The sequence below is a fragment of the Macaca nemestrina genome, chromosome 2 (assembly GCF_043159975.1).
Source record: "Macaca nemestrina isolate mMacNem1 chromosome 2, mMacNem.hap1, whole genome shotgun sequence".
Classification (NCBI taxonomy): Eukaryota; Metazoa; Chordata; class Mammalia; order Primates; family Cercopithecidae; genus Macaca; species Macaca nemestrina.
In genome coordinates, this window is record NC_092126.1 from 51,829,733 (window position 1) to 51,856,965 (window position 27,233).

General features: G+C 38.0%; 1 protein-coding gene across 3 annotated transcripts in view; it reads right to left on the reverse strand.

Moving 5' to 3' along the window:
- Window positions 1-26,859, reverse strand: part of LOC105470050 (ceruloplasmin-like) — a 43,658-nt gene extending 16,799 nt beyond the window's left edge. Inside the window, exons 1-14 of one of the 3 annotated variants that reach the window (XM_011721771.3) lie at window positions 26,679-26,859; window positions 25,634-25,869; window positions 23,351-23,563; window positions 21,503-21,673; window positions 20,572-20,814; window positions 19,441-19,612; window positions 10,048-10,178; window positions 9,034-9,174; window positions 8,567-8,778; window positions 6,752-6,902; window positions 5,476-5,688; window positions 2,630-2,837; window positions 1,691-1,830; window positions 34-162 (exon numbers count right to left, since the gene is read on the reverse strand). In XM_011721771.3, the coding sequence (XP_011720073.2) occupies window positions 34-162; window positions 1,691-1,830; window positions 2,630-2,837; window positions 5,476-5,688; window positions 6,752-6,902; window positions 8,567-8,778; window positions 9,034-9,174; window positions 10,048-10,178; window positions 19,441-19,612; window positions 20,572-20,814; window positions 21,503-21,673; window positions 23,351-23,563; window positions 25,634-25,869; window positions 26,679-26,830 (2,512 nt within the window). In that variant the 5' untranslated portion in view covers window positions 26,831-26,859. Of the gene's footprint in view, window positions 1-33; window positions 163-1,690; window positions 1,831-2,629; window positions 2,838-5,475; window positions 5,689-6,751; window positions 6,903-8,566; window positions 8,779-9,033; window positions 9,175-10,047; window positions 10,179-19,440; window positions 19,613-20,571; window positions 20,815-21,502; window positions 21,674-23,350; window positions 23,564-25,633; window positions 26,020-26,678 lie in introns of those variants that run through there. The other 2 variants (XM_011721772.3, XM_071091092.1) reach the window with 2 other exon arrangements.
- Window positions 26,860-27,233: the final 374 nt, after the last annotated feature.

Below are 27,233 nucleotides of genomic sequence, written 5' to 3' on the forward strand. Positions count from 1 at the left end.
TTGGGGATTTTTTTTTTCTTCCAGAGTAATTACCTGGCTGAGTTGGAACAACAGTGGAATTATTTGTTTTCACTCCATGAGCATGGATAGAATATGGTCTTGAGGCTTTATTTTTAAAGATAATTTGAATTCTTTGACCAGGGTTGAGCAATATTAATGGACCTAGGGAATATAAAAAGGAATATGTCTGGATAATTGTTATTTATTTTAAATTATGAGTCATCTGTCTTCTTAAGTATTTACACAGTGACTTATTCTTATCCTTTTACTTAACATGCAGCCAAATGAAATAAAAACATTTAACAAGTAGATCACTGCTGATTTATGAGACATGATTTTTGCCTGAAATTTTTAAATCATTTAGAATTTTATGAGTTTTTGTTTTGTCTTGTTTTTGCCAGAAAACTTATTTTAATGAACATCGGTTTATGCCTAGGAAAACATACAATTTAAAGATGAAACCCTTTCTATTCTTTGTTGACCAATCTCAAATTTCAAGGCTTTTATTCTCTTGCTCCTTATTCTACTGGAGGATTGCAAGGAGCTGCAAGGCCTGTTTATTGACCCAAAGTGATTTTCTCTCTTACAGACTAAAAACCTTCATTTTACTCTCTCTCCCTTTCATCCTAAGCCAAGAACTACAAGTATAAAATTAATTTTAAACCTTCTTTCTATTTGGAAGCAGATTGAATCAGTGGCTCTGAAAACTTCTGAAACACAGGTGGTTTTGAGATGAGATAAGCAGCAAGAACTCTGCAAACCTGTGCTACAGTTACTAAAATTAGAGCCCTGAAGATGCCTGCTGATGGCTAAATGCTAGCTAAAGACAGGGCCTCTTTGCTGCCTGTGACCATTTCACCTCCCCAAACAATATGCATGTTTTTTCTTTTTAATAAGTGTTTTCCTTTTTGCATACATAATAATAGAACCTTGAGGGTCAGATTGCATTATTTCTCTTCATGCATTCAGCCAGAATCCTAGAGAAAACAAACATCCTGTGGCTACTAAAGATAGGAGCCCACTCAAAAGCAGCAACAACAGGATAGCATAGGCTTCCCTCCAGGGCTCACAAAGAGACAAGCTCTAGAGGCTCACGGAGAGCCAAGAGGAGCAAAAGTTCCTCTTCATCAGCATGTAAATCCATCTCCTCAGAGTCCCACATCATAAAATAACCTCTAACATACACATAGATATTAAGACTGAAACAGGAGTTGGTCGTGTGGAAATGTCGCATGTGGGCACCTGGGGTGACTCAGAGGTTTCCTAGTTGATCTATCAAGGGTGGAAGAAAGAGTTGTAATGTCCTCACTCAGACAGAAGACACTTCAATTTACATGAAGAAGTTCCTTTCCTCACTCTACTAGGGTCCCCTGGACTTTGTTTTAATTTTACTGAAATGATCCCTAAATGCTACTTCTAAACTCCTTTCTAGAATTTTTTTAATTCCGAGAGCAAGAATCCAGATAATCTGACACTGAGCACATTACTTTTCCACATTCTCCTTATTTTTTAGGAAACAACACTTGAATCATTTTTTTCCCCAGTGAAAATGCCTATCAGCAAACAAATTAGAATTACAGGAACTTTCCTCTTTCAAAGTAGAGGTTGACAACGGCCTCCATGCGTACAACAATTTCTAATGGCTGAGGACAAGAAAAACTCGAAAACCAATCTTATGGCATATCAATACCTAGTATATCGAGATGTTTTTCATCTTCATTCCTTTTTGTTTGATTTGTGAACGTGTCATCATCATATTGACGATATAAGACTTTCTTGTATTTGGACCCAAGAAGTGTTCCACTTTTATCCACAAACATGCTCGTTTGGCTTTAAGAAAATAAGAGCAAAAACAAAAAAACCCCACAAAGTTAGTTAATTTAACCATTAATTTAGACAAAGAACTCATATGGAAGAACTTCTTATATCTGGAAGCGGTTTTACCTAAAAATATAAGTCATCTTTTTAAAAAATATATTAATTCTAGCAAGATAATTATTCACTCTACATTTTAAAGCATATTTTCTGGATAAAATTTAGTTTTTATAAATAAATAGTAAGAGAGAAAAACCAGAAAAAGAAATCAAATTGTACAAAAAGAGTAAAACGGGTGTCTTTAATTTGCAGTTCTCAGAAGAACAGAGGTAGAAGAAAATGAAGACAAAAGAAAAACCTGACAGATTGTAAATACTGAAAGTAGCTGAAGTTATGTTACTATTCCTGTGGTGAGATCAGACAGTAACATATGTCCAGGAAGGATGCATGAAGTGAAAAGACAGGCAGGAAGAAATGAAGCCCATAAGTAAGTTATATAGATATTTAGAAAGATTTGAAGCCCTTTGCAATTGAATATGTCACACACACGCACACACACACACACACACAAATTTTGAAGTGATTTATAATTGAGAATATCCTAAACACACAAATATCACACCTATGTACCCATTATGCACACATACACCGTAACAAACACAAGTATACCACACACACCCACCATACCAAACACAAATAAATACAACACAGACACAGACACAGACACACACAGACAGATTGAAAGGAAAGACAGGAAGACTCAGAAAGAACCCTTAGAACCCTTCCCATTTAGAGACTGGAGCTATCACCATACTTCTCTCTTTGTAAGCGGTGGAGTTCATTCTCCCACTTTCTGCTAGGAGAATAATCCCATTCCATTTCCTCGGCTGCAATGTAAATAATTTTCTCCTCCTGGTATTGTGTTTGATCAGGGTTTGGCTTCCCACATTGCCTCACGTGATATTTATGTTTCATGCCTCCTAGATTGTGTTTTATTGTTATGCAAACCAAATCAAAAGTTCCTGCAGACGAATAAGAAAGGAATGGTTAAAGCTTTGCCTTCAGATTTCTTTCCTCTGTAAAATTATTCATAAGCTGCAACCCTCAAAAGAAGTATAGTAAAATCATTCATTCATTCTTTCATTAATTCAACAAATATTTATTGATCACCTTCTTTGTGTCAGACGTATTTCTAGGCATTCAGGAAACATCAGAGAACAAAATAGTTAAAAATTCTTGCTCTCAGAGTTCATATTGCAAGGTGTTGTGGAGACAGACAAGAAACACGTTAAGCAACTTGTATGTATGCTGGAAGGTGATAAGAGCTATGATTAAAGAAAAAAAGGAAAACAGCATAAGGAGGACTGAGAATTCTGGTTGTGTGTTGGGAAGGGCTCAAGAGAGCAGTGAGCAATATCATGGGTAAGTAGGGTAGGCCTCGATGAGAGGGTGATATCTGGGCAAAAATTTATAAGAGATGAGGTGGGTCTGGAGGAAAAGTGTAAAAGTGTGTTCTCTCTAGGCAGAAGAAACAGGTAGCAAAGGCCCCAGGCCAGGAGTCTGTTTGGTGTGTATGAAGACCACCCAAGAGGCCAGTGTGTCTGGAGGGAGGGAGAGGGTGAGAGTACTAGTGAGCGGAGGGCCAGGTCGTGGAGCTCTTGTGGGCCACTGAATACATGATAGCTTTCACTGAGTGAAATGGAGAGCCACTGTGGGATTTTAAGTCAATGAAGGGTATAAGGACACTCTAGCAGCTGTGCTGAGAATAGACTGGCGTGTACAATGGTGGAAGAAACGGGATCTGTTGAGAGACTATCAAAAATAATCGATGAGAGATGATGGCTTTGATCAGAGTGGCAGATAGCAGAGGAGGGAGTGAAAAAAAGTTGAATACATTAAAAATACATTAAAAATCCAAAACAATGACAAAAACTAAAACAAACCACCATAACAAAAAAAACTCTAGCCTGATTCCGACCAGAACATTCCACCTGAATTCCAGTTTTCTTTCTTTTACCTTGGTAATTTTAGGCCCACCACGTGCTGACACTGCTTCTTGACGAATGCTCTTTTCAACTCTACATATTTCTGTTGTTGCTGTGACTTTTGTTGAGGGTAAGGTTTAAGAAGATGTACGAGAAAGCAAAACCTTCAGACTCAGAGGGTTTGAGAAAAAGAATTTGTTTAAAATGAAATAATCCCTGTACAAGCTCTAGCACCATGTTTGACATATAGTGTACATGTCTCCACTTGTTTGCTACAGTTGATATGCCTTGGAAAAGAGAATGAGACAACGTAGTTTTTAAATCCAGAAAAACACCTGCATGGGAGAGGTGAGGAAGGACTGGGGCAGGAAAAAGAAATAACTTGTCCCTGAATGAGCATGCAGGTACATCTCTAACAAAGAGGAGGGAAAAAAAGCACCCGAGAAAGATCTCTCTCTTTTTTTTTGAGACTGAGTCTTGCTCTGTCGACCAAGCTGGAGTGCAGAGGTGTGATCTCTCACTGTAAGCTCCACCTCCTGGGATCACACCATTCTCCTGCCTCAGCCTCCTGACTAACTGGGACTACAGGTGCCTGCCACTACGCCCAGCTAAGTTTTTTGTATTTTTAGTAGAAATGAGGTTTCACTGTGTTAGGCAGGATGGTCTCGATCTCCTGACCTCATGATCCACCCGTCTCAGCCTCCCAAAGTGCTGGGATTACAGGCATGAGCCACCGCACCCGGCCAAAGATCTCTTTCTTTTCCCCTCCAATTACTCTGAATCACAAATTTTGTTTGTTTGAAAAGTAAAATTTTAAATGTTGAAATGAAGAAAATGTAGTCAAATGAACATCTGGCATCACAAAGAGTCAAGATACCAATTCATGGTATTTACACAGTAGTTTATCATATAGCCTGGTTTTGGTTGGTATCAGTCATTTTTGACCAAGATAGATGGATTTTGGGGGGACAGGTGTAAAGGACAAGGGTTGATCTACTGGATTAAAGAAGGAACTCGCATTTATTGAAAGTCTAACATATGGCAGGCACTTTACTATACTTTACCTATCTCATTGATCATTGTCTATTCCTTTTTGCAAATTACAAGTTTTTACAATTGCTATTTTACAAATGAGGAAATGAGGTTCAGAAAGAAGGCTGGTTTCCTTTGATCCCCACACAGTTCTTTGATACGGGGCGCCTTCTTAAAAAAAAATGTTGCCAGCAAGGATCAACCTCACTGAAGCTAAAACATTGATCTAGAGAGCAAAGCAAGTAAGGAGGATAGAAAGAGGAAGGCACAAGGCAGCAGGGTAAGGTCGAAGCAGGAGGAAGGTCTGGGAAACAAATGGACCGAAGAGTAAGAAATGCAGAAGACAACAAAATGAAGATGAGTTTAAAGGGCTTAAAACATCTGCATCATGTTTGAAGAGCATTGGGATGGTTTAAAGCCTAAAGAACTAGGAAGAGGACCTGAAAAAACAGAGGGGATTTATGTGTACAGGAAAATGAGACACTAAGGCTCTTATAAATGAAATGGAGCAGGGCAAAGGTTTCTCAAGCATTGTTTGTATCAGTTCAATTTTTTTTTTCTGTACAGAATATTCAGTGCATATAAAGATAGTGCTTCTGCATACTTTAATGTTTCAGGCTGAATGAAAAGACCCACTGCTCACCTATAGAATCAGGTGTCATCAAAAGTGTCTGAGAAGTATGAGGAAACACAGGTATTGTGTCTTTTCTTGCTCCTAAAGAAGTGAAGGTATTTCCTGAAAAATATATCCCGTGTAAATCTTCCACTGATCCTACACTAAAAACGTGCCACAAAACGTTGTCTCCTAAGCACATATCCAATCCAGGCAGATTTCCATACATGTATCCATTTATGGCTGTAAGGCATTTGTAACAAAGGAAAGAGTATTTAATGTACTGGTACTTGATATCTTTTGAAACCCAACAAAGTATTAATCATGAAGCAGCTCATTCATGTAAAAAAAGCAAAGCAATTTTGTCAACTTTCCTCTCCTCTATTGTTATTTAATCACTTCATGGGGGCTAAAAATGACATTATAGAATTAGAGAATGACAGAATTCCATGATACTCTCACTGGGTTATTCCAGTCAAGCCCTTCCTTTTAGAGTTGAGGAAACCAAGGCCAGAGAAGTAGTTACTTGTTCAATGTCATATGGCTAATAAACTAAAATGTTAAGACCAAAGTCCAAGTCTCCAGATTGTGGATCAACCCTTTTCCCACTGCACTGTACAGTCTTCAAAAACCAACAACCAACCAACCAGCCACCTACCAACCCACCCAACCAGCTCAACAAACACCCTACTCCACCCACTCTTCGAATTTGGCAATAGAGAAGTACGTGACCTTTCACATTTAGCTATAGATAAAATATATTGCACCAAGAAGGTGTTGGTAAATATTTGGTAAGTTAAATTCAAAATAATCACCCTAGCAGATAATATTCTTCTTAGGAAATGATATTTATTTATTATGTATATATATATATATTTTTTGAGATGGAGTTTTGCTCTTGTTACCCAGGCTGGAGGGCAATGGCACGATCTCAGCTCACTGCAACCTCTGCTTCCTGGGTTCAAGTGATTCTCCTGCCTCAGCCTCCCAAGTAGCTGGGATTACAGGCATGCGCCACCACTCCCGGCTAATTTTTGTATTTTTAATAGAGACGGGGTTTCACCATGTTGGCCAGGCTTGTCTCAAACTCCTGACCTCAGGTGATCCACCAACCTCGGCCTCTCAAAGTGCTGGGATTACAGGTGTGAGCCACTGCACCTGACTGGGAAATGATATTTAAAGGAAACATAAGTGTATTAGCCAACTGTTGTGGGGAAAACCTAAGTCCATTTTAATCCATAGTTCTTTAGGCAAAATAAAATTCAGTGTTTAATGCATTTATCTTGTAAGTTAAATTGTTTCTTACAGTACATCTTATTTGAGGCTTGGAAGTCTGGATCCTCTTTATCTATGTTTTCAGGCTCTGTGATAAACGTTCTGATATTTTCCTCCAAGAGATCACTTTCATTTTCATCAAATATTGTGGCAAGTAGGTAAAACTCTTTGTCTACTCCTTTCTGTGGAAGAGAATAGAAAAAGGAATAGACATGAAGTATAGACGGTCCATATTCAAATCTAGCCAAATGGTTGATCTGCATACAGTGTTTCCCACACAAGGAGATTGTGTACTTGTGAAAAATTTGATCAATGGACTTCCTGATTTTGGATAGTCCATAGAAAGGCACAACTCCCAGTGAATGAATTATCACAGAACTAAGAAGTTGGGAGAAATCTCTGTGACTTTTTTAATATAAAGTGTTTACTCCAGAGATTCCTATATCTAAACTTCATAAACTAAACCATAAGATGTTTATAGTGGCTTTTAACATAATGTACTCTATGGAAAGTAAGTTAAATAAATAGTTTTCAATTCTAGAAAGTCTGAATTTTTAGGGCTTTTGAACAAATTTAATATAAACATATTACTAGATTAAATGTAAAAATTATATGTGTTATAAGAATGATGACACTATAAATATGACTCATTATATAGATAAATATAAATATATATTTATAATTTTGAATAAGATATACATTGTTATATATGTATGGATTTATAAAGCTTTGTTACCTATACTTTTTATATAAATGTAGAAAAGAACTAGATATTAGTTCACTTCTGAGTGAGAAAAAAGGGAAATTCATTTAACTAACATTTATTGAGCACCTATTATATGCCCAAGAGAAGCTGTGGTTATTATTAAAAAATTAATAAAATCTTGTTTATACTTTCTAGAAACTTTCTAGAAAACCTTGTGTATACTTCCACTAGAAACAGCCTAGTGGAAGAAACAGGCCAATGAAAACAATTGCATGGATAAATATGCTAATAGAAACATACCTAAGGGACTATGGTAACCTGCAGGAGCTTCAACTGACATTAGTCAGGAAACATTGTCCAAAGGAAGGTACTCTCAGTCTGAGTTTCAAAAATGTCTCCCACTTTTGGCAGATAAAATAGTGAGGAAAGGCCATTCCAGATGGAGAGAAGAGGGGAAAATCAGAGAGGTCAAATAACCTTCCTTACTCAGGGCCTAAGGAGCTAATTCCACCATAATGCAGAATTCTACTTTGCCATTTAGAAGAAGCTAATTCTGCAGTGTAGGGGTAGGAGGGGACATAAATCTGAGGGAATTGTCAGGATCTGATGTGTTGGTTTCTGCGTCAACAAATTGTGGGGAGATTTTGTTTCAGGAGTGCTATAACCAGATTCCTTAGGGAGGGATGTGGACTAGCTGTACTAAAGCAAGATAAGAGTGGAGACGGAAGTTAAGAATGAAAGGAATTCAGAAAGAGACGATAGTGCCTAAAATAATGCAGAGGTATTGGAGACTTAGTGATAAATGTGTATGTGAGACAGAAGGAGTTGTTGACGAAAGTCCAAGGTTTGGTGATATTATTAACTAAGGCATAGAGCAGAGGAAGAAAAGAGGCTGATTTAGGAAAGGGAGGGGCGGTAAAGGTCTGCCCAAAAGGATGAGATGTCTGTGGGACATGCCAGGGTGCACGTTTATTGGGCAGAACCAGGTGTTTAGTTGAGGAAAGAATAGAATTGGGAGACATCAGTACACAGAAGTTGAAGCTGCTGATTCCTCTGGCCCTGAGACATTGTCATTCCTCTGCAGTTCTGTCTCAGGCACCTCTCACCAAGGGTTACCTGGCCATATGCCTCAGGACTCACCTGTTTGCCATCCTCTCCAAGACTTCCATTTCTACATACAAGGAGAGGCCCCAGAAGGCCACTGTTGATGTTTCTTTTCTCATTTACTGAAGAGTAATAGAACCAGGTCAAGCAGGTGGGATCTGTGGAGGTGGGACCCACATCTTTTGGAACTTCCCATGTATAGACAAATGTTGTGCCAGGATTTACATGTGAAGAGGGTGGAGGGGTACCTAACAAGAAATAAACATTTATAGAATATAACCTAAAACCATAAGTACACTAGTCTAGGCTGTGAGATCTCTGAGAGCAAGAACAGATCTTTCTCTTTGGGTGACAGTTGAATAGGAACTAAAGTAATAACTCTGCCACAATAAGTATGCAGAGCTGTTACACTGTGACAGGTAGGCTGCACAATAGGAGTTATATTTCTTGCTGGCATTATATGGCGGTATGGCTCACTTGGACCTCCCTTGAGCTCTACTTACTTTCTCCAGGTGTTTTGTAGAATGAGCCCTCTTTGCTCTTGTTGTAAAGGAGTCCATGAGGCTGAATGCTGAGTGGTAGGGAAGCGTTGTTATAGAAAGTGATTTTGATGGTCTGTCCCACCTCTGCCTTAATAACAGGGCCTAGAAACCAACAGAGTTAGTAATTCATTGTCAAGCTGTGTTACTTGAGTAAAGTTCTTTTAGGAAGAAATTAAAGGGATGATGCCATGAACCCAGAAATGGGTGCAACTGCAAGAAGACTAGATGATTCAAGGTCTTATAAAGTCACTTTGGATCAAAGATATTAAATATTAGATGAAGATTAGTCTCTTTGGATTTATAGGAACAAAGAACGTAGTTAAAATCACGGTGGGCTGGGCTCAGTGGCTCACGCTTGTAATCCCAGCAATTTGGAAGGCCGAGATGGGCAGACGGCTTGAGCCCGAGAGTTCGAGACCAGCCTGGGCAACATGTTGAAACCCGGTCTCTACAAAAAATACAAAAATTAGCTGGGTGTGGTGATGTGTGTCTGTGGTCCCAGCTACTTGGAAGGCTGAAGCACAAGAATTGCTTGAATCTGAGAGGAGAGATTGCAGTGAGCTGGGATTGTGCCATTGCACTCCAGCCTGGGCAAAAGAGTGAGACCCTGTCTCAAAAAAACAAAACAAAAACATCACAAAAATTAGCTGAGTATGATGGTGCGTTCCTATAGTCCCAGCTATTCCAGAGGCTGAGATGAGAGGATCATTTGAGCCTGAGAGGCAAAGGTTGCAGTAAACAGAGGTCACACCACTGCACTCCACCCTGGGCAACAGAGCAAGACCATCTCAAATAAAATAAAATAAAATAAAATAAAATAAAATAAAATAAAGTCATTGGGTGAATTGATGTATTATTTTCATAAAGCTATAATATTATCGCTAAAATCTCTAACTGGGTTGATGAATACTATTTTGATTGCAGAATATTTATAAATAATGTTTATAACCCCACAAGCTATGAACAGAATTTTACCAAGGATTCCAAGGTGTTCTTCTCTTGCCTTCTGTGTTTGGAAGGAAGCATCTGTATATTCACGGTAAACCAGTTTTTTGTAAGTTCCTCCAATTCTGGTTGGACTTCGTTCAAAAAATAACTGGGATTTACTGTGCAGAGAAGGTAGATACACAAAGAACTTTTATATTTACAGTTATCATGTGAAAAGATAGAAAGAATCCAAACACATCTGTTTAAAATATTTGTAATTTATTTCTGATTATAAAAGTAATGCATGCTCATTATCCAAAATTTGAAAAAGAAAGAAAAATACAACAAAGAAAACAGAAATCTCCATAATCCCACCATCTATATGTTACCACAGCCAATATTTTATGTAAATATCCTTTCAGTCTTTTGTCTATGCACATATATATAATTATCTATATGTATTTACCTACTCATTTGTCTGAAAACTTTCTTTTGGAATAAAAATTAAAAAGGTATGATATCTGACTTTTTTTCAGGCAGGTAATAACAAATATTGCTATTAAAACAACTATTTGCAGAGATGCTATAATATTAAAAAGAAAGATGTTATTATTTTTTAAATTATTATAATAAAAAGGAGCCTCTGAGAAGAAATATTTCCTAACAATGAAGTGGTAACTTGCTGTGCCAAAACATCATAGAATTTTATAGCCAGGAGGATCAAGCAAAATGAATCTATTAATTCATACTTATTTTAGTCGATATAAAATGAGAGTAAGCCCTAAATCTAAATCTAGTTTTTTGCTCTAAGCCCAGTTATCTTTCTGACATTTAATAACAAAATTCCCATTACACAGATTGAGTAATTTATTGATAAGCTTAAAATGTAAGAAAAGGACTAAAGGCACCCAGCACTCACATTCACAAAGAAGGACCAAAACACTGAGTAGATAATCACAAGTTGGATAGAGCATCGAAGAGAGAACACTGGAATTCGGCAGGAAAGTGTCAAAGAACATCTGAGACACAGAAGGAAAGGGAAGCAAGGCAGCTGTCACTGCTCAGATTGGCTGGGAGCCAGGAGAGGCCCCCCGGGGTGGGAAAAAGATAAGTGAGAGATCTTCAGCAGTCCATACTTCGACCATGGATTCTTTTAATCCTAGCCACAGGAGAGCCCCTCAGCCCTTGCAGGCTGTGAGACTAGTAGAGAGAGTGGCTTGGAGTTGATACAATGGCATCATTCCAGAGAGGGAGTTCATGCTGGGTCCCATGCAACCCCCGAGACCCAAGTAGCTATAGCATGGCACCATTTTGAGCTCCCAGCCCCCACCAGACTGTATCCTGCCCCAGGGCCCAACAGCCCCTGTATCTCCACATCCCTAGAACCCCACTGAAATTCCCCTTTGTCCACTCAGATGGCTAAAGCACAGTGACACTAGCTGGATCCAGTAGAGTGGCCGGGTCCCCAGCACTCTAGCCCATACGGTCTACACTGTGGGGGATGGGCTGTGCAGTGCACCAGGGAGGCTACCCCAGAACAAGGTGAGCTGTGCATACCCTCTCCAGAGCCTGAGAGCCACCTGCCTGGTGTGACTGCTACTGATAGCAAACATTGCCCTTTCAGCAGCAGAGCTACCACACACCTGAATGCACCTTTGGTGGACATGAAACCAGCCCATCTAGATGCTGTCCTGGAGTCTGAGGACAGGCACACCTGCCCACTGCTGCTTCCACCCAAGTGTGCCATCTTGGGTACTGGGATCGACTTCCCCTGCCTGCCACAGCTGTTCCTCATGTGCACTATCAGGGGACCTGAAGACTGTCTTGCCCCACCTGCTGTTGGCACCCAGGCATGCCATCTAGGGACCTGAGGGTGAGTCTGCCCACTCTGCTGGTGCCCACACACATTAACTGGGAACCTAGGGATTGACCCATCCTATCCACCACAGTCTACACTCATGCACATCATCGAGGGCCTGAGAACAGGCCCACTATGCCTGATGCCACCTCTGCCATTGCCCACATGTGCTGTCCAGGGACCTGGGGATCAATCCGCTCTGCCTGCCATCACCAGCATCTATGCACTTCTCCTGGGGACCTGCCTGGCCTGCCAGAGCCCACAAGTGTTATCGAGGCCTGAGGATCAACCTTCTCCACCAACCACCGCTGAATGTGTACACTACTTCCAGGGTATGAGGACAGGTCTGCCCAACCTGCTGCCATCACCACTGCTAGCACCCACCTGCATGTACCACCTGGGGCTCTAGGGAATGACCTGCTCAGACTGTTGCTTCCACCACTGGCACTTATGCATGTCCCCTGGGGGCCTGAGGGTTGGCCTGCTACCACTCCTGCCATCACCAACACCATACATGCCACCCAGGGACCCAAAGATATGCCCAAATCACCATTGCCACTGCTGACACCTAAGAAAGCCACTTGGAGGCCCAATAATTAGCCTGTCTGGATCCTCTAACACCAGTGCCCATGTATACTGCTGGGCCCCAGGGATGGGAAGACTCAGCCTGCTGCCACCACCACTGGGGCCCAAGAACTGTCCCATCTGGCATCCCCATCCCCAGCAAAACCACAGCCTCCACTAACAACCACAGCATAAGCCACCAAGGAACTCACAAGCACCACTGATGCTGATTACAGCTGAAGAAATCGTACAGAAACCACATGACTGCACGCAGCAAGAATCAAAGTTCAAATATCCTACCCAATCCACACTATAAAGACATCTAAAGAAAAAGTCTTTTCCTACAAAAGCCAACCCCCATCCCCCCAAAATGGGAAGAAGTGCAGATATCAATGTAAAACACAAGAAGCAAGAAAAAGCGAGGAAACATGACACTTCCAAAAGAACACAGTGATTCTCCAGCAACAGATTCCAATGAAAAAGAAATCTATGGAATGCCAAAAATAATCAAAATAACAATATTGAAGCTCAGCGAGATACAACAGAACACAGATAAGCAATACAAAGAAATCAGAAAAAAATTCATGATCTGAATAAGAAATTCAACAGAGATACAACTGTTTAAATCCAAAAAGAAATCCTAGAACTGAAGAATTTTTTAAAAATTAAAATATGATCTAGAGCTTCAACAATAGACTTGAAAAAATAATTTTTGAACTTAAGGGCTGGTATTTTGAAACAACCCAGTCAGACCAAAAAAAGAGAGAGAGAGAGAGAAAGAAATGAAGAATTAAAAAGAATGAAAAAAGCATATGTGACATATGAGTGACATAAAGCTACCAAATATTCAAATGTTGGGTAATCCAGAAGGAGAAGAAATTGACAAAGACATGGAAAACCTATTCAACAAAATAATAGCTGAGGACTGGGCATAGTAGCTCATATCTATAATCCCACACTTTGAGAGGTTGGGAAAATCGCTTGAGGCCAGGAGTTTGAGACTAGACAAGGCAAGGTTGTAAGACTCTATCTCTACAGAGCATTTGAAAAATTAACTGGGTGTGGTGGCATGTGCCTAGAGACCTAGCTACTTGGGAGACTGAGAGATTGAGGTGGAAGGATCACTTGAGCCAAAGAGTTTGAGGCAGCAGTGAGCTGTGATCATGCAACTGCCCTCCAACTTGGGTGACAGAGCAGGACTCCGTCTAAAAAAAGAAAGAAAAAAAGGTTGTTTTCATTCCTTGTTGAAACACACACACACACACACACACACACACGCACACAACACATACACACTGTTAATGCAAAATAATAATAACAAGCTGAAAAGTTCCAAAGTCTTACAACAGATATAGACATTCAGGTACAGGAAACTCAAGGATCCCCAAATAGATCAACTTGAAAAGGCCTTCTCTAAGACACATTAGAGTCAAGAGTCAAAAACAAAGAAAGAAAAAAGAGAATTCTAAAAACAGCAAGAGAAAAGCATCAAGTCTCGTATAAAGAAATCCCCATCAGACTAACAGCAGATTTCTCAGCAGAACTCTTACAGGCCAAAACAGCAGGAGATGATATACTCAAAACACTGAAAGAAGAAGAAGAAGAAAAAAGAGTCAACAAAAAGTACTATACTCAGCAAAGCTGTTTTTCAAAAACGAAGGAGAAATAAAATCTTTCCCAGACAAGCAAAAACTGAGGAAATCCATCACCATTAGACAGGCCCTATAAGAAATGCTTAAGGGAGTACTATATCTAGAAGCAATAGGATAATATCTACCATCCTGAAAACATAAAACTCATTGGCACAGCAAACACACAAATGAGAAAGACAAAGGACTCAAGGACTACAGAAAACCACCAAACTGAAATCATAAACATTAAGAGAGAAACAGAAGGGAAAAGGATACATGAAATAACCAGAAAACAATTACCAAAATGACAGGAATAAGTTCTTGCCTATCAATAATAACTTTGAATATAAATGAATTAGATTCCCCAATTAAAAGATGTAGACTGGCTGAATGAATTTTTAAATGACCCAAATATATGCTACCTATAAGAAACTCACTTCACTTGTAAAGACACATAAAGACTAAACACGAAGGGATGAAAAAAGATATTCCACAGAAACAAAAACCAAAAGTGAGTAGGAGTAGCTATCCTTATATCAGATAAAACAGATTTTAAGTCAAAAATGTAAAAAGAGACAAAGACATTTTATAATGATAACAGGATCAATTCAGTGAGGGAATGTAACAAGTCTAAATATATATGCCCAACACCAGAGCACCCAGATACATAATGTAAATATTATTAGAGCTAAAGGGAGAGATAAACTCTAACACAATAATAGTTGGGGACTTCAACTCCCCATTCTCAGCATTGGGCCAATCATCTAGACAGAAAATCAACAAAGAAACATTAGATTTAAACTATGCTTTGGACCAAATGGACCTAACAGATACTTACAAAACATTTTAACCACTAGCTGCAGAACACACATTCTTTTCATGGAAAATTCTGCAGGGTAGACTATTTCAACAAATTTCTAAACATTGAAATCATATCATTGTATAATAGAATAAAGCTAGAAATCAAGAGGAACTTTAGAAACTGTACAAATACATTGAAATTAAACAACATGATCCTGAGTGATCACTGGGTCAATGAAGAAATTAAGAAAGAAATTTAAAAATTTATTGAAACAAATCAAAATGGAAATGCAACATAACAAATCATCTAAGATTCAGCAAAAGCAGTGCTAAGAGAGTATTTTATAGCAATAAATGCCTACATTAAAAAAGTTGAAAAAGGCTGGGTGTGGTGGCTCACGCCTGTAATCCCAGCACTTTGTGAGACCAGGGTGGGAGGATCACTTGAGGTCAGGAGTTCAAGACCAGCATGACCAACATGGTGAAACCCTGTCCCTACTAAAAATACAATAATTAGCTGGGTGTGGTGGTGGGTGCCTGTAATCCCAGATACTTGGGAGGCTGAGGCAGGAGAATCACTTGAACCAGGGAGGTGAAGGTTATAGTGAGCTGAGATCATGCCACTGATCTCTAGCCTGAATGACAGTACGAGACTCTGTTTCAAAAAAAAAAAGGTAGAAAGATTTCAAGTAAACATCCTAATGATGCACCTCAATGAACTAGAAAAGCAAGATAAACCAAACCCCAAATTAGCAGAAGGAAAGAAATGATAAAGGTCAGATCAGAACTCGGTTAAAAAGAGACTAAAAAAAAATACGAAGGATCAACTAAATGAAAAGTCAGTTTAAAAAAAGTTAAGCAAAATAGATAAACCACTAGCTAGACTAACCAAGAGAAAAGAGAGAAGACACAAATAAACAGAATTAGAAATACAAAAGTAGACATTACAACTGATAACATAGAAATACAGAGGATCATTAGAGATTATTATGAACAACTGTACAATAACAAACAGAAAAACCTAGAGGAAATGGATAAGTTCCTGGACACAGACAACCTACTAAGATTGAACCAGGAAGAAACAGAAAACCTGAACACTCCAATATTTAGTGATGAGATTGAATCAGTAACAAAATATCCCCCAAGAAAGAAAAGCCCAGGACTGGATGGTTTTACTGACAAATTCTACCAAACTTACGAAGAAGAATTAATACCAATTCTTCTCAAACTATTTCAGAAAATTGAAGAGAAGGGAATTCTTCCTGACTCATTCTGCAAGGTCACCATTACCTTAATACCAAAATTAGACAAGTACACAACAAAAAAAGAAAACTACTTATCTCTGATGAATATAGATGAAAAAATCCTCAACAAGATACTTTGAAACCAAATCCAACAAATATCAAAAAGATAATACACCATGATCAAGTGGTTTTTTTTTTCCCCCCCAAGGATGCAAGGATGTTTCAACATATGCAAATCAATCAATGTGATATATTACATTAACAGAATAAAGGACAAAAACCATACAATCATATTAGTAGGTACAGAAAAGGTGTTTGATAAAATTCAACATCCTTTCGTGACAAAAACTCTCAACAAATCAGGCATAGGAGGTACACTCTCAACATAATAAAGGCTATATATGACAATCCCACTGCTAACATATTGAATGGAGAAAACCAGAAAGCCTTTCCTCCAAGAACTGGAACAAGACAAGGATGCCCATTTTTACCATTCCTATTTGACATAGTATTGGAAGTCCTACCCAGAGCAGTCAAGCAAGAGAAAGAAATAAAAGGTATTCAAATTAGAAAAGGGGAAGTCAAATTGTTCTTTTTGCAGATGACATGATCTTATATATAGAAAAATCTAAAGACACTACCAAATAACTCTTAGAATTGATAAATGAATTCAGTAAAGTTGCAGCATACTAAATCAACATACAAAGATCAGTAGTGTTTCTATATACCAATAACACAGTAGCTGAAGAAGAAATCAAGACAACAATCCCATTCACAATAGTTACAAAACAAAAACCAAACCACACAAAAAACCTAAGAATAAATTTAACCAAAGAGATGAAAGATGTTTACAAGGAAAATCACAAAACACCGATGAAAGAAATTAAAGAGGACACAAAAAGTGGAAAGACACCCATGCTCATGGATAAAAATTAATATTGTTAAAACGGCCATTACACCAAAAGCAATCTACAGATTTAAGGCAACCCTATAAAATACCAATAACATTATTCACAAAAATAGAAAAAAAATCCTATAGGCCAATGAAAAAGAATAGAAAACCCAATGACATATAGGCCTATGAAAAAGAATAGAGACCCAGAAAGAAATAAGTCCACATATTTACAGCCAACTAACCTTCTTAAAAAAAGTGCCAAGAGCATAGAGTATACACTCGGGAAAGGACACCTTCTTCAATAAGTGGTGCTGGGAAAACAGGATATCCATATGCAGAGGAATGAAATTAGAGGCCATATCTCATCACATGCAAAAAATCAACTCAAAAGGGATTAAATACTTACATGTAAGACCCAAATATAAAAACTGACCAGAAAAACCATGGGAGAAACACTCCAGGACATTGATTCAGGCAAATATTTTATGGCTAATACCTCAAAAGCACAGAAAACAAAAACAAAAATAGACAATTTCAATTATGTTAAACTAAAATGCTTCTGCACAGCAAAGGAAACAATCAACAGAGTGAAAAGAAAACCCGTTGAATGACAGAAAATATTTGCAAACTATTCATCTGATGAAGGATGAATATCCAGAATATACAAGGAATTCAAAGAGCTTAACAGTAATAATAATAATAATAACAATAATAATCTTCCCACTAAAAAGTGGGCAAAGGGTCAAATGAAGAGACATTTCTCAACAGAAGATACACGAGCAGCCAACAGATATATGAAAAAATATTCAGCATTACTCTTCATCAGGGAAAGGCAAATCAAAATCACAATGAGATATCATCTCACCCCAGTTAAGATGGCTATTATCAAAAATACAAAAAGTAGCAAATGCTGCTGAGGTTGTAGAGAAGGAACTCTTATACACTGTTGGTGAGAATGTAAATTAGTGCAGCCATTATGGAACACAGTACGGAGTTTCATCAAAAAACTAAAATTAGAACTATCATATAATCTAGCAATCCACTACTGGCTATTTATCCAAAGCAAAATAAATCAGTATATCAAAGGGTAACTACACCTCCATGTTTATTGCAGCATTATTCCCAAAAGCCAAGTGTGCATTAACAGGTGAATAGTAAAGAAAATGTAGCATATATACACAATGGAATGCTATTCAGCCATAAAAAGACTGAGACCATGTCATTTGCAGCAACATGGATGTAACTACGGCACATTATATTAAGCAAAATAAACCAGGCACAGAAAGACAAACATCATATGTCCTCATACATGGGAGCTAGAAAAGTTGATCTTATGGAGGTAGAAAATAGAATGATGGTTACCAGAGGCTTGGAAGAATGTTTGGGGGTGGTGGTGAGGAGTAATGGATAATGAAGAGAGGTTGGTTAATGGGTACAAACATACAATTAGATAGAAGAAATATGCCCTAGTGTCCAATAGCTCAGTGGGGTGACTATGGTTAACAACAATATATCGTATATTTCAAAATAGCCACAAGAAAAAAAATTGAAAAGTTTCCACCACAAAGAAATGATGAATGTTTGAGACAATGGATATCCTAAATGCTCTGATTTAGTTATCACATGTTGTATGCACATATCAAAACATCACATGTACCCCCTAAATCTGTACAAATATCATGTATCGTTAAAAAACAATAAAAAAAGAAGGGAAAATGTCTACTTGACATAATATTCTTTGCTTTCTCAAATTCCTATGAGTGAATTAGAGAAAAATAAGTATCATAAAGAAAGTTATTTTCTGGTGGTTTTAGAACTTTGTCTGTTCTAACATGCATCTTCATTCAGTAGCCAGAAGAATTAAATCTGCTGTTGTCCTCAATATGGTAAATATACTTGGCAGTTGGACTATCAGAAAAACTTTTTGCCCACTTTTAAATGCTAATGCCAGAGTAATGTAGTTTAGTGTTAGTTTTTGGTTAAGACAACAATTGCTAGCATAGTCTTAGGTGTCATTGAGTAAATAATATTTATAGAATATAGTTGAGGGATATCATGTTCAATGATTTAATTATGCCTTCAGATCTTAGCAGGAGTGTATAAGTTACACATAAAGAATGTTTTAAAATTTTAATAAAATGTTATTGATGACATTGTCTGCTATGTTGTTAAATGTTTCATAAGTATAAAATAAATCCATTTTAAAGTTTTGTGCTAGGAAAAAGATGAATAGTATATTTTCCTTTACATTGTCGGCCAGGCCATTTAGAGAAGAATTTTGTCTAGCAATGCTCCTTAGCTTCAAAATTTTCCAATTATTTTCTTATATTTATTTTGTCAGTATATTTTAATTAGATGCCTAAATCCTTTTTAGAAGGAACTAGATTATGAAATGTTTCAGTTATCTTAATTATTTAACTATAAATATTTTAGCCAGTGAATCATTACCTTCCAGCTGCTGTTAAATTTTTTTTAGTGAAGAAATCTATACCAGATGGAGCATAGTTCCAAAGAATTTCCTTAGCAGCAATATAGTAATGTATAACATGTGTCCCAGTAACGAAGGCTTTTGTTGAAGGTTTCTGGCAATTACTTACTTTGAAAAATGCCTGCATACTCTCTGAAAAACAGTAAACCCAGATAGAGAATGTTATTAAAACATTAAGACAATTTTCTTGGTCAATACATATTTTCAATTTTAGCCAACAATCTTGAGACTTCCTATTTCTTTGAGAAATATGATGTATGAAATTTATGGAAAAATTTAAGATGTATGAAACAAGTACAAAAGTCAGGATGCAAAAATGAATATTAAAGGGATATATTATTAAAGGGATATATATTATTAGAGAATAATAACCAGCTTTGGACCAACTCTTATGTGAAGATGGTACCTACATACTGAGAAGAATTTGAGAGTCCAAGAACATCTTCCCTCACGAATATGAAATTACTACTACTAGTCACTGATGAGTTAGTTGGTTTATTCAATAAACTAGTTGGCTGGAAGAAAGAAACTAAAGGCATGAGAAGATCAGTCCTGCATTTTAGTTTCGGAGCACTGTTGGTAGGAATGTAAATTAATATAGACTTTATGGAAGACAATTAGGCAAAATTTGTTAAAATTAAAAGCCCTGGCAGGCAGTGGGTCACATGTGTAATCTCAGCACTTTTGGAGGCCAAGGCAAGCGGCCTCATTTGAGCCCAGGAGTTTGAGACCAGCCCGGGGCAACATGACAAAACCCCATCTCTACAAAAAACAGAAAAAATCAGCTGGGTGTGATGGTGTGTTCCTGTAATGCCAACTACTCTAGAGGCTAAAGTGGGAAGATTGCTTGAGCCCAGAACATTGAGGTTGCAGTGAGCCATGACTGCACCACTGAACTCCAGCCTGAGCAACAGAGCATGACTCAAAAAAAAAAAAAAAAAAAAAAAAAAAGCTCTCTGCCATTATATAGTTTTACTTCTTGAGAGTCATGAGAAATATTTTCACACACATGAAGAGACATATAAAAATGTATTAACTAAGGCCTTGGAAGTTCTCTGACTCTGTGTTACGCAAAACTAATAAATCCCTACCATGCATCTGGCATCCCAGCATCCACACTCCAGTGCCCTTGGCCACCATGAAGGCATCTTCTAGTGAGGAGGGGAAGACCACAATGGTGTCCTTTCTGTGATTCCGAGAGATCAGAGTTTGTCCATGGAGGTAGACGGGGTGTATGTCAGCCTCGCCACCCATGCCAACAAAATACCACTTGACCCTATCTTCAGCACACATCGTGAGATTGGGCAGATTGCCATAGATGTATCCATTTATTGCTGAAAATAAATGTATATTAATCAATCAGGCATGATAGATCAGTGCAACCTTGTAAAAATTCTATGTATTTCCTCGTTATATTAATACAAACCTCACAATGTCAACATTGTTCTCATACATAATCTACAACATCTGATTTGTGTTTCATGGGAAAGGAGTCCATATGCATTGTGTATGATGAGAAGTGAGCGGAGCACAAAGGTTTAAAGGCAAGAGGAGAAAAAGTCAGCTGAAAGGCAGGAAGCAGTGAAAAGGGGAAAAAAAAGAAACTAAGTTCATGAGAGAAGCAAGCAAGGATAAGGGTGACGGATTATCACGACCTCATTTCTGAAAAATTCTATGTCGGATAAAAACACATATTCATAAAATATTTGGTCAATAATGTCTTTGTTATTCCATATTTTATTACTTAAAGTAACATCTTTCTTAGGTATTTACCATCTATTTATATCAATATAAGACTTCAGAAAACAAATGTTGACCAAACTTTACTTGCTATAGGACTTAGGAAATGAGCAGGCTTTAACTAGTGATTTGCATTTGCATGTCAGTCCAGTATACTCTGAGTGAAACGCTGCAAAATATAAACTCAACTAAATAAACTTGAACAAAGGGAAATGACTGAATACGATCATAGAAGTTAGAATTATAAGATATTATGTATGAGAAAGTTCTTTTTCATCGTACATTGCATGCTCATGCTCTCCTCAAAACCGGGATCACTAGTATTAATTTTGCCAGATTCAGTAAATGCACGAATATTTTCATCACTATACCAGCTTCTGCTTTCATCAGTTGTAGAAAACAGCAGAAAATAAGACCTGTCAATATCTTTTTCAGTGTCTCCATTCAGTGTCCCTGAAACAAAAAACACATTTCTTACTTTTCATATAAACATTAATTAGAACCATTGTTACAGATATAACTAAACTACTTTTACGATCTACAGTTTTGTTAATTGTTAGGGCACATGAAAAAGGTAAATGGGATGTGGGATGCCAGTTTTTGTAAAGTTTACAACAAACTTTTAAAAGCATATTATTTATATGAAGCCATATTTAAATAATCCATACTCATCTCTACATCAAATCAGTAACTTTCTGCAGTGTCTGCATCTGATGACCATTATCGCATGAGATTGTTCAAAGTCTCAAAATTTGTACTTCCTCAAATGAAGGATAACTTTAGTTCATACCAATTTATTTATTCTTCTATGCTTATATTCAACAAATATTTATTGAATATGTGTAATGTGTTAGGTACTATGGCAAGTTAAATTCATAAAAGTGAACAAGACAGTTATCTACCCTTGCAGGGCATATAATCAAGGATGGACACCATAATTAATAAGATACTATAGTGTGTAAAGTTCTATAGTAGGGAAGAGCTCAGTGTTTGGGAGCTGGTTAATTTAATCTTGGGTACGGAAATCTTTTCTGAAGGCAGTAACACCTCAGTTGATATTTGAAGGATGAGAAGTTTGCTGGGGTGTACCTGTAGAGAAGATTACAGGCGGCAATTAAGACAAAAGGAATTTGGACTTTATTGTCAGAACATTCAGCAGTCTTGCCATTATGCAACTGAGTTCCTTGCAAGTTTGAGAAGGGCAAAAAGCTCTTCCAAAGTTGGTTTAAAAAGTTATTTCCCAGCCGGGCGCGGTGGCTCACACCTTTAATCCCAGCCCCTTGGGAGGCCAAGACGGAAGGATGGCAAGGTCAGGAATTCAAGACCAGCCTGGCCAATATGGTGAAACCCCGCCTCTACTAAAAGTACAAAAAAAATTGGCTGTGCGTGGTGACATGCGTCTGTATAGGCTGAGGCAGGAAAATTGCTTGAACCCGAGAGGCGGAGCTTGCAGTGAACCGAGATCAAGCCACTGCACACCAGCCTGGGTGATAGAGCGAGACTCTATCTCAAAAAAAAAAAAGTTATCTCCCAAGGAATGTAATTTGTAGTCATGAGACTATGTGTGTTTGCCATAGGAAACTGCAATTATTAAAATATTTATTGTGGAGAGCTGTTTGTTCACCTAAAATTTAAACTTTGATTGTCATAGGAAGTTAAATTTGCTCATTAACTTCATAATCAATCTAGTGCTTCACTTTGTTGATCTTGTTTTAACGAACCAAATCAGAATTTTCAAAACTCTATATTCCCTTGCAAGTTAGAAACATATCGGTAAAACTTCCTCCTTGCAAGAATTAATAAACTCATGATTCTAACTGATTCACCTTAAAACAAACATAAACACAAAAAGGTGGCAGTAATTTTGAATGAAGGCTGAAGTGAAGTTCATTGGGTTTGACTACCATCTAGTGACCAACCTGCATTATTGGTTGAACTGAGGGTTGGAGTTGAGATCGCCATCTAGTGCTCAGAGTCCAAGATGGCGAGTTTCCACTCTTGACTGGAAAACCAAGGTTATGGCAGGAAAATGGAGTGCCTTGGATGGTAAAATTCCTCTAGGAGAGCAGAGGATAGCCTACACATTCTGGTTTACTCTTTTACGGCAATGAGATTTTTCAACAAAGTTACCTCTTTTACAAGTCAGAATTGGTCCAATAAGTCCCGAAGCTACGTCTCTTGCAGTATCTATATGGGAGTGGTAAATCCTTGTCACACAATTACTGTCATTGGGGCCCGGCCCCTGATGTTCTTCTACATACCACTTGTAGGTATATTGTTTCCCTGGCTCCAGATAGCCATCTTCCTTTTCCTGGCCTGTTGTATTATCAGGATAGATGGCACCTGGAAAACATATTCTGCACTGTGGTTACAGTAAATATTGGATAACACTATTTTGAATGCGACTTGGGCTTCCTCCATTAAGCTATTTTGCATTTCTCAAAAAGTATGCATTTCTCCCCACCATTTCCCATATTCCTACCTCCCTAAATCCCATTTAGTTGGCTTCTACCTGAATGCTCAGCTTGGCTGCAGTTTTTGGACTAAATTAGAATGAGGCAGGCAGTATATTAATAGACTATCATTACCTTTACTGATAGATACAACAAATATTTATTTTGTACCTCCCATGTGCCTAGATCTCAGATGCAGAGGTAACCTCTGGACTCCCGAGTTGCCCTCCATATTTTCTTCATTGCCAGTCAGACTTGGGACCCAGGGCATCCAAGGGTGTCCCTGTTACTTCCAAGTAGCCCACTGCAATCTGAAGGTGGCCCATGCCCCTACTCTGAAGTATTACCTCAGTTCTGACTTTGGACCCTTCTCGCCTTTCTTTCTTCTTCTCTGGCTAAAAGGTTGCCTCAGATCCTTACCCCTCATGACTTGGATCCTGCTAACTATGAATAAAATTCCTTTAGTCAATAAAAAACTTTGAAACATGAGCAGCCTCTGATTCTCTGTTCTTCTTTTGGGACCCTCCTGTTCCACACTATCATGAAGAAATTATGACTGACTGACTTTTGTACTTTTTTCCTACCCAGCGGCCCATCTGGAACTGGCTCCAGTCATGGTCTGGTTTCCTGAGTCTGTTTCAGTCCAGAGGATTAATTCAAGGCCTGTTTCTAGTTCTTCTTCATGCTTCCCTGAGGGAGTCATCAAACCTCAGTCTAAGTTTCGAAAGTTGATTAAAAAATAAACAAATAAAGCAAACTCTTGTTAACATTTTTCACATTATATGTCTATAATATAGGCTATTTTTCTTTTATTTTTTTCATAGAATATATTTAAAGGGCAATAATCATTGTAAGATGGTCATGTAACATGGCAAAATATTAATGACAGATGAATGGAATGGCATATGGGATTTCCACTGCCCTGTATTATCATAGAGCCTCTGTTGGAAAGAGCACATATTCTATAGGTGGTACTCTTATCAACTTGGCCCAAAGTTCCAGTTTTCTAAAGAGTTATGACAGGCCTTTTAAAAACCGTATTTCAAACACTGGGAAAAAATATCTGTGTTCTACTAAAGACAAGTCCAAACTCTCTTTTCCTAGCTTTCCTTGTTGTCTTCCAAAAACTCACAAAATCCTATTTGTTGACTTTCTCTTCCCTTCCTTTTTTTCAAAATCATGATGTATCTGTGACTATAGTTGTGTAGGAGAGAAGATTCTGTCTGGAGAGTAGTGATTTCTCTTGACACTGATATCTTCCCAGAGGGTGATCCTCATCTACTAGGAAATGGAAATGAGGTGGGGGCAGAACAGGATTTCTGCCAAGCTAACATTTAGCTGTGTTTCCTACAAAACAAAACAAAACAAAGTGCCTTTTTTTTTCTTTTCTGGTGATGAAGGGAAAAGTGTTTTATTTCCTAGGAATTGCATAAGGGCTGTCACTCAAGATGAGAAACTGAAAAAGGACTGTCTTGGGGATAAACATTAAATATATGAGAAGTAGAGTCTGCATCCACTCTAAACTCCATGTAGCTCATAATGCTGATCACCTGGCTTTTTCTTTTTTTTTTTTTTTTTTTTTTTTTTTTTTTTTTTTTGAGGCGGAGTCTCGCTCTGTCGCCCAGGCTGGAGTGCAGTGGCGCGATCTCGGCTCACTGCAAGCTCCGCCTCCCGGGTTCACGCCATTCTCCTGCCTCAGCCTCCCGAGTAGCTGGGACTACAGGCGCCGCCACCACGCCCGGCTAATTTTTTTGTATTTTTAGTGGAGACGGGGTTTCATTGTGTTAGCCAGGATGGTCTCGATCTCCTGACCTCGTGATCCGCCCGTCTCGGCCTCCCAAAGTGCTGGGATTACAGGCTTGAGCCACTGCGCCCGGCCTCACCTGGCTTTTTCTAATGCAATGTGCTCATACGCTCCATAAGCAAAACTCAGGAATGTCAGGAAAGAGGATCCACTTACCTTCATTTTCTTTGGAGTAGGTGAGTCCATGAGGATGATAACTATAAGCTCTTGAAGCATTATTTTTTACATGTACATAAATGAAGTCTCCAGTCTCTGCCTTAATCATTGGGCCTAAAAATCCCAACCAGGATGGTTTTTCAATGATCCTTTGAAATGTATTATCAGTATATTGAAAATACAACGCCTTTTTATAAACAAAGCTCTTCCTTGCTTGACTTCCTTGTAGAAATTCTCTACAAACAAACAAGAGAGAACTTTAACAAATGTTGATTTTTGTTAAATAAGCAAATAAGAAACGAAGGTTAAATAAGCTAAAATGAGAAGTCAGAAGCTCTACAGCCTAATTTTGGCAGATAAAACCCAGAGGCTGGAGAAAATGTGAAGGGAGTCAAAAACAGTTGTAATTGGTGAGAAGAATGTTGAAATACTGAATGAAGAAATCAAATACAAATGTAGTAAGTAAAACATGTGGCATTTTGGTTTAAAAGACATACCAAATTCTTTAAACCGAACTGCGTCTAAGTTTCTAACCCCACTTCAAGGTTACTTTAGCATTTAAATAGTCGATCAATTTCCATGATTTAGGACTGTTTACACATTTAAATGGATTTGTGGATTTGTTGGTAGCATTAAGGTGTTTTCCTCTTAAACCGTGGTAAATCAGAACCCCACTCATGTCCTCTATATTTCCCTCTCTCAATTATCTGAAGAGAAAAATCGACAAAACAGCTACACACATATCAAAAGGAAAGTGTTGTTTTATACCTTATCAAACAAAATTAATGATAAACAGAATTAGCTATGATCTGCGAAATAACGTGTCAGGAGGACAAGAGCGGCGATCATCCCAGGAAAGAGCAATTTTGGATTTACTACCTCTTTTCCATACCATGTTTAAGCTAAACAAACAACGTGGTTCTAATGGCATATGTGCCCTGCAAGTATCAGTCACGAGAAAGTCTTCATCAGCATTTCATCAATGATCAACAATTACCAACTTTTGCTTCAGATAGTAACTTTTTAAATGCAAAGGATTACTTACAAGTCTTCAGAAAAGGGCTTTCCATTGAGCATGTTTTTACCAGAAGGAGCATAGTTCCAAATGCTTTCTTCAATGCCTATGTAGTAGTGCCTATCTATTGCCCAGCCTGGAGAACTAATAAACAGAAAGATCAATGGTAAAAGCGCCTTCATTTTCAAATTCTGAGTCTGGAGAAGCTAACTGAGTAGGGCTTGCCCACCTTTTATAATCCAGGCTTTCTTCTTTCACTTGTGTCTATTTACATACATTATGTATTCATTAGCATATATGTCATTTGCATTCCAAGTGGTTTTGGAATTCATTGTCAGGTGAGGTGAAATGTTGCACAACACACTGGATCGGTAGGTTGCCCATCATCCACTGTCCCTTGATAATGATTATCTGTTCCTAAATTATAGGAATATTCTCCTGTCTAGTCTCCAGTCTCCACTTTCTTACTATTTAGTCCATTCCACATATCATTCCCAGAAAATTATTGAAATGCTACCTTTATCAAGTTTTACTACTAGATGATAATTGAAAATTTCTTGTCATTTAAGACTTTCATTAAGTTAT